Source organism: Staurois parvus, unplaced genomic scaffold, assembly GCF_062004578.1.
Source record: "Staurois parvus isolate SC_StPar_1 unplaced genomic scaffold, SC_StPar_1.0 ptg001944l, whole genome shotgun sequence".
Lineage (NCBI taxonomy): Eukaryota > Metazoa > Chordata > Amphibia > Anura > Ranidae > Staurois > Staurois parvus.
The window spans coordinates 141,237-155,335 of NW_028319740.1; the positions used below are offsets into that span (position 1 = coordinate 141,237).

Consider the following 14,099-nt stretch of genomic DNA (forward strand, 5'->3'; position numbering starts at 1 on the left):
TCCCTGGAGCCCAGTAATACTTGCTGATCAGTGAGTTCATTAAGTTCTTAGAGAGATGTGCATGTCCATGCACAATTGCTGGATACATATGTTTTGGTAAACAAGTTTTCCTTTCATCGAATACAATTCTCCATCGTAGTCTGCTCCTTTATCAATCCATTCCAGCCTTTCTTCTGTATAAGCGGCCATTTACATAAAAATCAGGTATTGCTTGTCAGATGGCACATGCACTGCCAAAAGTATCTGTACTGAGGTCTCACTCTCCTCTTCAGCCACCTCGGACGTTTTTCGTTGGTTTTTCGCTGCTTCTTTGGCAGCTATATCCGCCAAGTGGTTCCCTCTGGCCTCTTGAGAATTCAGTTTACCATGTGCTTTAACCTTCAAGACAGCCACTTGGTCAGGCAGGAGCAGTGCATCCTTTAAATCCTTGATGGCTGGGCCGTGTTTTACCAGTGTTCCAGTCTCTGGCTTTCCAGATGATACCGAAGTCATAAGCTACTCCAAAGGCGTACCTTGAGTCTGTGTAAATATTAGCTCTTTTACCTTCTGCCATCTTACACGCTGTAGTGAGGGCTTGAAGCTCTGCTTCCTGGGCAGAGAAAGTTGGTGATAATGCCCCTGCTTGTAGAATTTCAAATTCCGAGGTCACAGCATAACCTGTGTGGTACTTTCCTCTTTCATCTGCATATATGGAGCCATCCACAAAAAGTGTGTAATCAAGGTTTTCCAGAGGAATTTCACTCACTGTAGGGAGATGTGTGGTTTCCATGCGCATCATTTCAAGGCAGTCATGTAGAGTAGTGCAGGGGTCTCCTTCTTCGCCTTCTTCTCCCCCCTAGAAAAATGGAAGAAGGGTGGCTGGGTTGAGGGTGAGACACCTTTGGAGGGTCACATTGTCAGGAATGAGGAGGAAGATTTGCAACCGTAGATGTCTGGCCGTGGACTGGTGTCGGGGTTGTACTTGATTCAGGATGGCAGCAATGTCATACGGTGCCAGAAGAAGCAGGAGGTGTGCTAAAACGAGATCTGAAGTTTTGTCCAACAGTGCTTGAGCAGCGAAGATGGCTCTTTAGACATGAAGGACCACCCCTAGCTACGGGGTCCAAATGGCAAGAATAGTACCCAATGGGTCTGGTTTGCCCTCCATGTACTTGAGCTAGGACCTTCGTGGCGTGGCCTTGCTTTTCTGACACAGTTTGAAAGGTTTCTCATAATCTGGAAGTCCCAAGGCAGGAGCGGTGGATATTGCTTGCTTCAGCAGAATAAAATTATCCAGGGCCTCACTTGACAAAGTAAATGGCACAGACTTGAGAGCATCAGGGATTCATGTCCTGCAGTAGGATATGAGTCCAAGAAAGGCATGCAGTTGTTTAGCTGCTTTAAGTTGAGGAATATCCTGGATTACAGCTACACGGTCCCCCAGTCTTGTTTGAAAATACTGCCATAAGGAGTGACACGGGTTTGCCCATTTCCTAACGAGAGTTGGGGCGTGGTGGTTGATATTCACACTGCCCTTCTCGGGGGTCCTTGTCTTGTCTGGGATATCTTGGGGCTCTGCATTCTCTTCTAAAGTGTCCCCATTTCCCACAGTTATAACAGGTGATCCTTTCCCTGATATTTGGCAATGGTGGTGGACGAGTGTAGGTGGGATCTTCATCATTGACCACCATGAGGGGCGCTGGTTTTTTTTTTTTTCTATGCCTCTGGCCGCCAACAGTAAGTCAGACATCTTCATAGAGCAGTATTCAGGGCAGGCCACCATCAGACCTTTCCTAATATCCTCTTTGAGCCATGAGACAAAAGCAGTTGAGAGCATGTGTGTGTGTGCCTTTTCATATTGAGAGAAGCCCAGATCATCAAAGGCCTGTATGAGTCTGGCATAATACTTCTCCACAGACTCCCCTTTATCTTGGGTGATGTCTTGAATCGTGGTAGTCTGATCCGCCAATTTCTCCTTTGCCCAGTCATGGAGCTGGGCACAAAACTACACGCCTGAAGAATAGGAAATAACACTTGTCAGGCAGGCATCATTGAAGGCCGTCTGCATAACTGGCCAGAAAACATGTCCTGCTTTAATTTGGCATAGACTGAGCAGGTCTTTCCAAGCAGCTGAGTAAGTTTCTTGTATCTGCACTACCCTGCGATAAAAGGGCATTGGCTGTTTCTCTGGGTCAGTCAGACTCGTCACTAAGGCCGCTGCTTGTGATGGGGTAAAAGCGACATACACTACCGGTGCCCCTTCCGGTAATCTTGAATGTCGGGGTTGTCTTGTGTACTGTTCCTGTTTAGGTTGTACTCCACTGTGCGTGGGTTTGGGAGTCAAATCCATTGGCGCCCTTGTCGCTTGCAGCTGTTGATCACTCCATTCAGATGCATCGTCATTCAATTGGACATCTGACATAGGTTTGGGAGTCATACCTATTGGCATCCTTCCTGCTTGCGGTTGTTGATCATTCAGCTCGAATACATTGTCATTCATGTATCCGGCTTGTGAAGGTGATGCTTCCATATTGGGGAAAACGGGAGTGTGGTAGGAAGCATCCTGGTTTAGAACAGGGAGAACTGGGTATATGCCTTATTTAGGCCTTCCGGGTGTACCAAGATGGCTGCCAGGCAGAAGTGCACTGGGCTGGACAGGAAATGACCATACAGATGTAGCAAGATGGCTGCTAGCAGGAAGTGTACTGGGCAGGGCAGGAAGTGACAACACAGGTATAGCAAGATGGCTGCTAGCAGGAAGTGCACTGGGCAGGGCTGGGGTGGTGGGCATAAAGTGGGCGTTAGATGAAGGGCAGGGCTGTCCCTCCCCTCTTCCACCCCACATTCCAACATAGGGCGGTGATTTTAGCACACACTTCCATTTACAATTTTGTGATACAAATACATTATACAATTGCCATTTTCTTGAATTTCTTCCAACTATCCTTCTTTATGCAACACTTTTCCAGTTCTGTTCCAAACTTCTGTCACGTTCAGCAAACCTTCATCACATAACATTCCTCTCTGTTCCTACAATGATTTATGCCAGTCCTCTGACCTTCAGCTTACAAACTTTCGCTACTTTAGATAACTTTTAAACTGCTTCACTTCCTTCTCTCCTCTTTACACTATCACATACTAATAATCCTTTCTGTGGCTTGACTGTCTTCTGACCCATCTTCCCCCCTCTCTCTGGGTCACGCAACTTCTCACTCTGTTCTGTTCTTTCACCGTAGTCTCAGCTAACGGTTTCAGAGGCAGCGAGGGCAACTATTAAATTAATATCCCTATTCCGCTGCTTCAGAGGCAGCGCGGGCAACTATTAGATTGATATCCCTATTCCGCTGCTTTCTGTCTTATCTCAGAACAATAAGTGATTCACAAATACACTCAGAACAGGACATTACACCTGCCGCCCCTCGCTCTGTGAAGCCTCAGCAGCTGAACTAAACCCTCAGGGGTCTCACACCGTCAACCCCGAGTCACCGTCCGTAGACGCTTGTTGCAAGGTTCCGTCTTCCAGGGGCCAACAGCTCACCTGGTCAGAAATCTCATTGCAACATATTGCAAGGTTCCGTCTTCCAGGGGCCAACAGCTCACCTGGTCAGGACACTCATTGCAACTTATCTATCAGTCTACTGAGTTATCACAGTCGCACAGGACGACAGACATTGAACAAATACACAGTCAGCAGAGATCCAATGGCAGGTTCGTTAAACAGCCCCAGGCGAGAAATAAAAATTACCTGCCGCTCTTGATGACCTCTGGAAGCCGACAAAACTGGCGCCAAGGCTGGACAGAAACAAATCGTACAGTGGTAAGTATAAAAAGTACCTACCGTACTCTCAGTGGTGCGCAAATCCCTTTTGGTCTGTCTCAGCCAGCCGCTCAGTCCCTCACGCGGCCTTCCATCGATCAGAACCTGGGGTCCCTCATTGGGCAGCCAGCTAAAAAGGTTGGGAGAACCACAATCGGGCTCAGGGTAGGATTTCTGCTGCTGTTCCTAATTTTGAGATATGGATTGCGTGCACGCCGGAAAATAATTACACTGACAACTGTCCAGTACAACCACTTTCACATCATCTCATCTCTGTTTATTGCAGGGCGGTGCTTAACCTTTTATACATAGAGAACAATAGAGTATACGTCACTATTACGTATATACAGTCACATTCTGAAAGGCACATTTTGCTTGGTTGAAATATAGGAGAAATGTAGAAACTTGATGCTTGCTTCTCATCCCGTTATCTCTGTTCACTCCCCTTCACATTCCCAAAGTCTAAGTGAAATCATCTCAGTGCGAAGGGAGGGGTTGAGAGCATCGCTCTGAGCAAAACAAGTTAAGGAGGACTGCAAAGCCCAGCAGACAAAATATATATATATATATATATACTCACAACACATATATTTAGAAATATAAAAAAGTATAAAAGTAAATATGTATAAAATGTATATTTTAAACAGAAAACAGAATAGGCATTTTACCAAATCCATCACACTGGAGTGGCCTAGCCAGTCTCCAGATCTCAACCCCATAGAAAACCTTTGGAGGGAGTTGAAAGTCCCTGTTGCCCAGCGACAGCCCCAAAACATCACTGCTCTAGAGGAGATCTGCATGGAGGATGGACCAACATACCAGCAACCGTGTGTGCCAACCTTGTGAAGACTTACAGGAAACGTTTGACCTCTGTCATTGCCAACAAAGAATATATAACAAAGTATTGAGATGAACTTTTGATATTGACCAAATACTTATTTTCCACCATAATTTGCAAATAAATTCTTTCCAAATCAGCCAATGTGATTGTCTGGATTTGTTTTCTCATTTTGTCTCTCATAGTTGAGGTCTACCTATGATGCCAATTACAGGCCTCTCTCATCTTTGTAAGTGGGAGAACTTGCACAATTGGTGGCTGAATAAATACTTTTTTGCCCACTGTGTATGTATATATATATATATAATATAAAATTAGTGTAGCCTAGCAATCCTTATGTGTGGTGGCTGCAGTAGTTCCTTTTAAGTACAGAAATGCAGTATACATGCAACAATTCCAGTGTCCTTGTAATTTTCTATGTTGGGGTTTCTCAACGAAGGTTCCATGGAACTCGCGGGTTTCTCCAGAGGTTGTTGGAGGTTCCTTAAGCGATGAGCAATTTCTGCATCTCAGATAAGTTCCCACTGACACCAATGATCTTTTTAGCTATCAGTAAGAGGGTAATTCTTCCCAATGACCAGAAGTGTAAGGAACATTCTTCCCACTGACCACCACACCAATGTATCAGGAGTTGTAGATATTGTTCCCTGAGACTGTAAAGTTATTTCAAGGGTTCATATTTGTTGAAAAAGTTCAGAAAGCCTGCCCTATGTACTGAACTAAAATCTCAGTATTCTCTGTTTTGCCATTTCTCTTATGAAAACTAAAAAATCTCTTCTCCCTATCGAGATGAGGAGCGTGGGAGCCATTTGTAGTCCAAACCAGGAGAGTAGTTTAGGGCGATATCGCTGCTCCTCAATAGATACAGTGCAATGAGTGAGTGTTGTCACTCTAGGACAGGAAATGTTACTGGCAAGATCACCAGGTAAAACCAAAGCTTGAAAAAAGATAACTAACGCAGCCACCACATCTAATAACTGGTAAGCTAAAATATATAAAAAAAAAGTTTTGGGGGGTTTAAGTATGCTTTACCTTTTTTCTTCTGAAAAGCATCCAAAACCTAATGCAGCCAGAGGTGAGCCGCTGTTTTTTGGGCTTCTTATGCAGGGTGGATGTTGTCAGAGTGTTGATGTTCACTTGAAATGCAAAGAGCGGCCAAGGGGAGGAGAATGGACAGTCTGCAGCATCACAGTCTCTGAAAAGCGTTGTCACCCATGTTTACATATGTTTATTTACCTGCTATATGGGGATGCCCTATAGTGGGTTTCTGATGGGTTCTAATGACATTGTAATATTTAAGATGGACTGGAGCACCTGGAGGAGCTGAAACTGCGTCAATGTGTATATATTGAGGACACATGTCTGGACAGAATCAGCCAAACAGTCAACCTTCAGAAGAGTCTCAGAAGACTGGAAATCATCAGCTGCGGGAATGTGACGGATAAAGGAGTCCTATCTCTGCACTCCTTGAGGTGGGTCAACGGAAACCTAGTCTACTGATTTTGATTCCTCATTTCAGATTGGCTTTACGTTATAATAATTCTCTCCAGCCTTTCCCACAATCTTCACATTTCAACGTGGAGCAAAGTTATATATTGCTAAAGTCATTCAGGGGATGTTTTGTTTTTTTGTCAATCTTGGCACCCCTTTATAATATTCTCTATTTATGAAGCACCAACAGGTGTGGATTTGCTTATCTTGTGTAGCCATTTATGCTATATAGTTACATAGTTAGTCTGGGTGAAAAAAAGACAAAAGTCCATCTGTTCAACCATTAAAAAAAAAAATAAAAAAGGTATAATCCTATACCCACAGTTGATCCAGAGGAAGGCAAATAAAAAAAAACAGCAAAGCATGATCCAATTTGCTCCTGCTGGGATAAAAATTCCTTCCTGATCCCCCGAGAGGCAATCGGATATTCCCTGGATCAACTTTACCTATAAATGTTAGTATCCAGTTATATTCTGTGTATCCAAGAAACAATCCAGGACTTTTTGAAGCAATCCACTGAGCTGGCCACAACCAACTCATGAGAGAGTCTATTCCACATTTTCACAGCTCTCACTGTGAGGAAACCTTTCCATGATTGGAGATTACATTTCTTTTCCTCCAGATGTAAAAAGTGCCCCCTTGTCCTCTGTGATGACCTCAGGGTGAATAGCTCTACACCGAGTTCACTATATGAACCACTGATGTATTTATACATGGAGATCATATCCCCCTTATGTATTATACATGGAGATCATATCCCCCCCTTATGTATTATACATGGAGATCATATCCCCCCTTATATATTATACATGGAGATCATATCCCCCCTTATGTATTATACATGGAGATCACATCCCCCCTTATGTATTATACATGGAGATCATATCCCCCCCTTATGTATTATACATGGAGATCATATCCCCCCTTATATATTATACATGGAGATCATATCCCCCCTTATGTATTATACATGGAGATCATACCCCCCCCCCTTATGTATTATACATGGAGATCATACCCCCCTTATGTATTATACATGGAGATCATATCCCCCCTTATGTATTATACATGGAGATCACATCCCCCCCTTATGTATTATATGGAGACAATATCCCCCCTTATGTATTATAGATGGTGACCATACCCCCCCTTATGTATTATATGGAGAAAATATCCCCCTTATGTATTATACATGGAGATAATATCCCCCCCTTATGTATTATACATGGAGATCATATTCCCCCCCCTTATGTATTATACATGGAGAACATATCCCCCCTTATGTATTATACATGGAGATAATATCCCCCCCTTATGTATTATACATGGAGATCATATTCCCCCCCTTATGTATTATACATGGAGAACATATCCCCCCTTATGTATTATACATGGAGATCATATCCCCCCTTATGTATTATACATGGAGATCATATCCCCCCTTATGTATTATACATGGAGATCATATCCCCCCTTATGTATTATACATGGTGATCATATCCCCCCCCTTATGTATTATACATGGAGATCATATCCCCCCCCTTATGTATTATACATGGAGATCATATCCCCCCTTAATCTCCTCTTCTCAGTAGAGAATACATTCAGTTCCTCTAATCTTTCCTCATAGCTGATCTCCTCCATGCCTCTTATCAGTTTGGTTGCCCTTCTCTGTACTTTCTCCAGTTCCCCAATGTTCTTTTTGTGAATTGGTGCCCAAAACTGAACTGCATATTCCAAATGAGGTCTTACTAATGATTTGTACCGGGGGAAATGATATCTCTCTCTGGAGTCTATACCTCTTTTAATACAAGAGAGGATTTTGCTCGCTTTAGAACCCGCAGCTTGGCATTGCATGCCATTATTAAGCTTGTGATCTACCAGAACCCCCAGATTCTTCTCCACCATTGATTCCCCCAGTTGTACCCCCCCTAGAATGTATGATGCATGCATATTCTTAGCCCTCAAGTGCAGAACCTTACATTTATCAACATTAAACCTCATTTGCCACATAGTCCCCCAATTACACAGAGCATTGAGGTCGGCTTGTAAATTGGAGACATCCTGTAAGGACGTTATTCCACTGCACAGCTTGGTGTCATCTGCAAAGACTGGAATGGGATTGTTAATCCTAGACCATATATTGTTTTTAAATATATTAAAAAGTAAGGGTCCCAACACTGAACCTGGGGGTACACCACTGATGACCCCAGACCATTCAGAGAATGAATCATTAACCACTGCTCTCTGAATACGTTCTTTTAGGCAGTTTTCTATCCATTTGCATACGTATTTTTCCAAGCCCGTAGACTTTATTTTACACATTAGCCAGGTGCGTGCGTGCGTGCGTGCGTGTGTGTGCGCGCGTGCGTGTGTGTGTGTGTATACTGCATGTTCAAATGAGTTTTTATTACAAAATATATGAATGATATTTTTAAAAATACATTTCAAATATACTGTATGTGTGTATGTATATGTGTGTGTGTGTGTGTGTATATATATATATATATATATATATATATATATATATATATATATATACGTGTGTGTGTGTGTGTGTATATATATACGTGTGTATATATATATATATATACTGTATGTACTGCATGTTCAAATGAGTTTTTATTACAAAATATATGAATAATATTTTTAAAAATACATTTCAAATATACTGTATGTCTTTAAAAATACAAATCTACATTTTTGGAATGCATTTACAAATATATATAAAAATATGTTAAAATTACTTTTTATATGTTAAAAAAATCTGCAGAATATATTAAAATATTTTTCATATATTTTGTAAAATATAAAAAACGCCCAATTTGTAGCATTTCAAATATATTTTTCTTCCATGTGGGATATATCAGGCTAGAGGCAGCTGATAGGGCCACCCACTCAAGTGAGTTTTGTCATGAATCAGATGAAATTGCTCCGTGTATGGCCAGCTTTAGTATGGTCACTACTAATATGGCTTCTGTGCTCCAATTTGTATAATGACTGGTTCACACCAAAATACAGTGCAGAAAGGCGTGTTCTGTGTGTGCTTTCCATGCTGTCCTTGTGATCTGCATATGGGTGCCAATGAATTATTTGTGGCATTCCAAACCGCGCGTTTGAGGAAACCAGATTGCACGGTACAGAAGTGTGCAGTGTGTTTGGACTTTTTCCATGGTCCGCTGCCTTTTGCAGCCCGTTCAAATGAATAGAATGGCAAAACCAGACTGTGCTTGAATGTATGGGAACTGACCCTGAATCTGCACTACTGACAGGGAAGACAAGAACTTGTCATTCATAAATTCTCATTTTGTCCCCTCTTCATGTCTAGGAACTTGGAATATTTGTTTTTGTGCGATCTCCCAGGAATCAAGAAGAAGGAGATGATCCCGGAGCTTCTGCAGAAATCTCTCACCTCATTACAGGTTGAATTGGATCTGGAGGATTGACCTTGTCGGTGTACCTGCTCTGTTCTGTTCATCGGACCATAAGCAGAATTCTGGAGCAACGAAGCCCAGCTCACTCCTTCCGCTTGCAGCCATTTCAAAGGAAGTATGTACACTGTGTATCCCTTCTGAGTGATTGGGACTTGGGTCAAGAAGGGCTTTTTCTTTTCCCCACAATTGACATCAATCTCATGTTTTCTTGCGCTGATGGGCATGTGCTATAAGTGTTACTAAACCCACAACAGTAAAATCAGTCTGTATATGCAATAAAACATGCTTGTTATACTCACTGTGGAACTAATCATCTGCATTGTGTAAAAATGCTGTTTGATACCGTCTTCTCTGATCCTCCCCTTCTTCTGGTGCCCCCCTCTCTTATCTCCTGTGGAGACACTCTGCACATGCTCAGTTTGGTGTGTATTGTTAGAGAGTTTTTTTTCTTGGGAGAGTTCATGTCATCAGCACAGGGCCAATCAACACTGTCCAGACAGAGGTTAGGGGTTCTGCATCCTACTAGAGCAGATAGAAAACTCCTCCTACAAGCTTTAACCAGTGCTTGGCTGGACACTGATAGAAGTCACAAGACTGCTCTCACTGCTGAAGAGAAAAGGTTATTAGCAGTTTATATTTACTAACTTAATTGCATTTCCATGTTGTGTGTACTGTGGGAGACCAGATATAGTGAATGCAGGGTCCGGGGAGAGCGGATGTAGTGAATGCAGGGTCTGGGGAGAGCGGATATAGTGAATGCAGGGTCCGGGGAGAGCGGATATAGTGAATGCAGGGTCCGGGGAGAGCGGATATAGTGAATGCAGGGTCCGGGGAGAGCGGATATAGTGAATGCAGGGTCTGGGGTTTAGTAACACTTTAGAGCTGAAATTTTACTTGAATCTTGGTGTGCTTTATGTATTTCTTCCAGATCTGTGCAGTAATTCATTGTGAGACTTCACCTCCATGCAGGGGCTTCTTGTAATAAAGACCTGTCACTGCTGCTCTCTCTCCTTGTGCAGGGTGACTGGTCTGGTCTATGCCCCTCCTGTACTTGTTTGCAGACAGGCTGTAATGGGTGTGGCCTTCTGGGTCCCTCCCACAGGTCTGCTTTCTGCACAATAAAGTGATTATGTCACTGCTACTTTTTATTAGTTAATTTTTGGATTTGCAAAGGCTTTTGATGCACACAAAGCAGGTTTATATCCTTTGTGGCTTTGCAGAATATATTTAAATTTTTGTGCCTGGAGTTCAGTTTTAATAACCAAAATAAATATATAACTCTAAAAGTATACTGCCTCTATTGCAATTATGAAAGATTGATTTTTAAAAATGTTTTTGCAAAGAAAAAGGTTAGTACTTACCTGTCCTGGCACTGATCTTTGCTTTGATTTTAGACACACTGCCTTGGCTCTGTGGTTCCTTCCACCACCCAGAACATCACCACAGGACATATTAATGATGAAGAGGCCAACTGGTGGAAACGCAGGGTGCAGCAAGGGGCCAGGTGTCCATAGCAGACAAAGCCATGTTGTGTGTACTGTGGGAGACCAGATATAGTGAATGCAGGGTCCGGGGAGAGCGGATGTAGTGAATGCAGGGTCCGGGGAGAGCGGATATAGTGAATGCAGGGTCCGGGGAGAGCGGATATAGTGAATGCAGGGTCCGGGGAGAGCGGATATAGTGAATGCAGGGTCTGGGGTTTAGTAACACTTTAGAGCTGAAATTTTACTTGAATCTTGGTGTGCTTTATGTATTTCTTCCAGATCTGTGCAGTAATTCATTGTGAGACTTCACCTCCATGCAGGGGCTTCTTGTAATAAAGACCTGTCACTGCTGCTCTCTCTCCTTGTGCAGGGTGACTGGTCTGGTCTATGCCCCTCCTGTACTTGTTTGCAGACAGGCTGTAATGGGTGTGGCCTTCTGGGTCCCTCCCACAGGTCTGCTTTCTGCACAATAAAGTGATTATGTCACTGCTACTTTTTATTAGTTAATTTTTGGATTTGCAAAGGCTTTTGATGCACACAAAGCAGGTTTATATCCTTTGTGGCTTTGCAGAATATATTTAAATTTTTGTGCCTGGAGTTCAGTTTTAATAACCAAAATAAATATATAACTCTAAAAGTATACTGCCTCTATTGCAATTATGAAAGATTGATTTTTAAAAATGTTTTTGCAAAGAAAAAGGTTAGTACTTACCTGTCCTGGCACTGATCTTTGCTTTGATTTTAGACACACTGCCTTGGCTCTGTGGTTCCTTCCACCACCCAGAACATCACCACAGGACATATTAATGATGAAGAGGCCAACTGGTGGAAACGCAGGGTGCAGCAAGGGGCCAGGTGTCCATAGCAGACAAAGATGATTATTCAGTGGCAGCACAGTGGCTAAATGGTTAGCACTTCCACCTGGCAGTACTAGGGTCGTTGGTTCGAATCCCAACCATGGCACCACCTGCCTGGAGTTTGCATGCTCTCCCTGTGCCTGCATGGGTTTCCTCTGGGTACTCTAGCTTCCTCCCACATTCCAAAGACATGCTGGTAGGTTAATTGCTCCTAGTATGTGTATGAATGAAAGTTAGGGACCTTAGATTAGCCTTGAGGGTTAGGGACTGATGTGAATGTACAATGTATATACACACAGATATAAGGAGTGTGTGTCACGGCTGAATTGATGGTGCTAAGTAAGTACCTGTAATAATAATTCAGTCAGCATAACTGTTCAGCGGAGGGTAGGTTTAAGGATGTGGGACCAGTGAGTATTTGGTTATTTCTTTTGTAAGTAGCATTTAAAGCTCCTTCCACCCCCCAATCAAGATACTAATAATGTTTTAAAACTTCTCCTTCATGTTAGACTAGCTCTGGGTTCCTCCAGAGCTTGCTGGGGAGTCCATGAGCTGTGGATGGTTGGATGGTCTTGAGCTTGGCCTAGGTGGCCTGGTCTGAAGAATGACATTTTCTTTTACATCATGTGGATGGCTGGGTGTGTGCCGCTTACCTGGGGAAGAGATGGCTCCAGGATGCAGTATGGGAAGAAGGCAAGCCTGTGGAGGCAGTGTGATGCTTTGGGCAATGTTCTGCTGGGAAACCTTGGGTCCTGCCATTCATGTAGATGATACTTGACATGCATCACCTACCTAAACATTGTTGGTGACCAATTACACCCCTTCATGGAAACAGTTTTCCCTAATGGCAGTGGCCTTTTTCAGCTTGATAATGTGCCCTTCAACACTGCAAAAATGGTTAAGGAATGGTTTTAGGTGTTCACTTGACTTGACCTCCAAATTCTTCAGTCGAGCATCTGTGGGATGTGCTGGCAAAACAACTCTGATCCATGGAGACCCTACCTTGCAACTTACTGTACATAAAGGAACTGCTGTTGACAGCTTAGTGCCAGATATCACAGCTTCCCTTCCGAGGTCTAGTGGCATCCATGTCTCTACAGGTCAGAGCTTTTTTGGCAGCAAGAGGGGGACCTACTCAGTAGTAGGTGGGTGGTCATATAGTTATGGCTGATTGGTGTACGCGCTGGCACAAGCTAAATACCAGATGACTTCCAGCAGCATTAGACAGTATATTCCTGTATATATTGTTTTTTTTTTACAAGTTGTGGCTCTGTACTGGTTTAAAAAAAAAAAAAAAATCTTGATAAATAGGAAGAGTAGAAGTGCTGGAATTCTTCCCATAACCTGTACTGTTATAATGTTTCATTTGGGTCTCCTCCATAGAAACCAGACTTTTCATACACTGAACTGATGATGCCCAAAAATCCTGAAGCAGTGCTATGCAGTTTATAATAACAAGCTGTATTTGCACATATGGCTGATGGGACGTAAATCAAAGAGCTGCACGGCTCTGCTCGCTGTCCTGAAAAGAGGAATAATCCTCTTATTTTTGGGATTTGTGATGGAGGAATGAGACCTGTGAATACCTTCTGTCCTAGAACGGCTTTTATTGTGCTACCCCAGACCAGACCGAAAAGACACTAAAAACCTTCCTGAGATTTGTTCAGAAAGTCAAACTTCCAATTTCTTAATAAGCAAAAGGGAACAAAGACAACAGCAAAAAAAAAAATGAATGTCTATGAACAGTGTTGTGGACTATATCAGGGCTCTCGTAACTATGGCCCACAGGCTACATCTGTCCCCCAACAAGATTTTACCTGGCTCAGGTCAGTAATGTGTACAGTTGAGGATTAAGGTCAGCAAAGGCTGCCCATAGTCTCCTCTTCAACTTCAGAGCCAGATGTAATGGGATGCTTTGATGGCATTTCTGATGGGAACCATGATAAAATGGGGGACTGAGATGAAGACCCTGACGTAAGGGGGGGTCTCTGCTTGGGACCCTGACGTAAGGGGGGTCTTTGATGAAGACCGTGATGTAAGGGGGTGCCTGGTGACACTGATGTAAGGGGAGGGTCTCTGATGAAGACTTTGATATAAGGAGGGCTAGAGATTTTTTCTTTTCAACCTGCAATTATTTGTAAAATATACTGTGGCCCTCATACTGAAAAGTCTGGAGCCCTGTGGATGTTATGTAAGATA

The 14,099-nt window shown here is 43.0% G+C and overlaps 1 protein-coding gene across 1 annotated transcript in view; it reads left to right on the forward strand.

Annotated features, from left to right (window-relative positions):
• The window catches only part of DMAC2L (distal membrane arm assembly component 2 like), a 39,101-nt gene extending 29,243 nt beyond the window's left edge, over positions 1-9,858 (forward strand). The window contains exons 4-5 of the mRNA XM_089664557.1: positions 5,935-6,106; positions 9,454-9,858. Coding sequence (XP_089520683.1) covers positions 5,935-6,106; positions 9,454-9,571 — 290 coding nt within the window. The 3' untranslated portion in view covers positions 9,572-9,858. The remainder of the gene's footprint in view (positions 1-5,934; positions 6,107-9,453) is intronic.
• Positions 9,859-14,099: the final 4,241 nt, after the last annotated feature.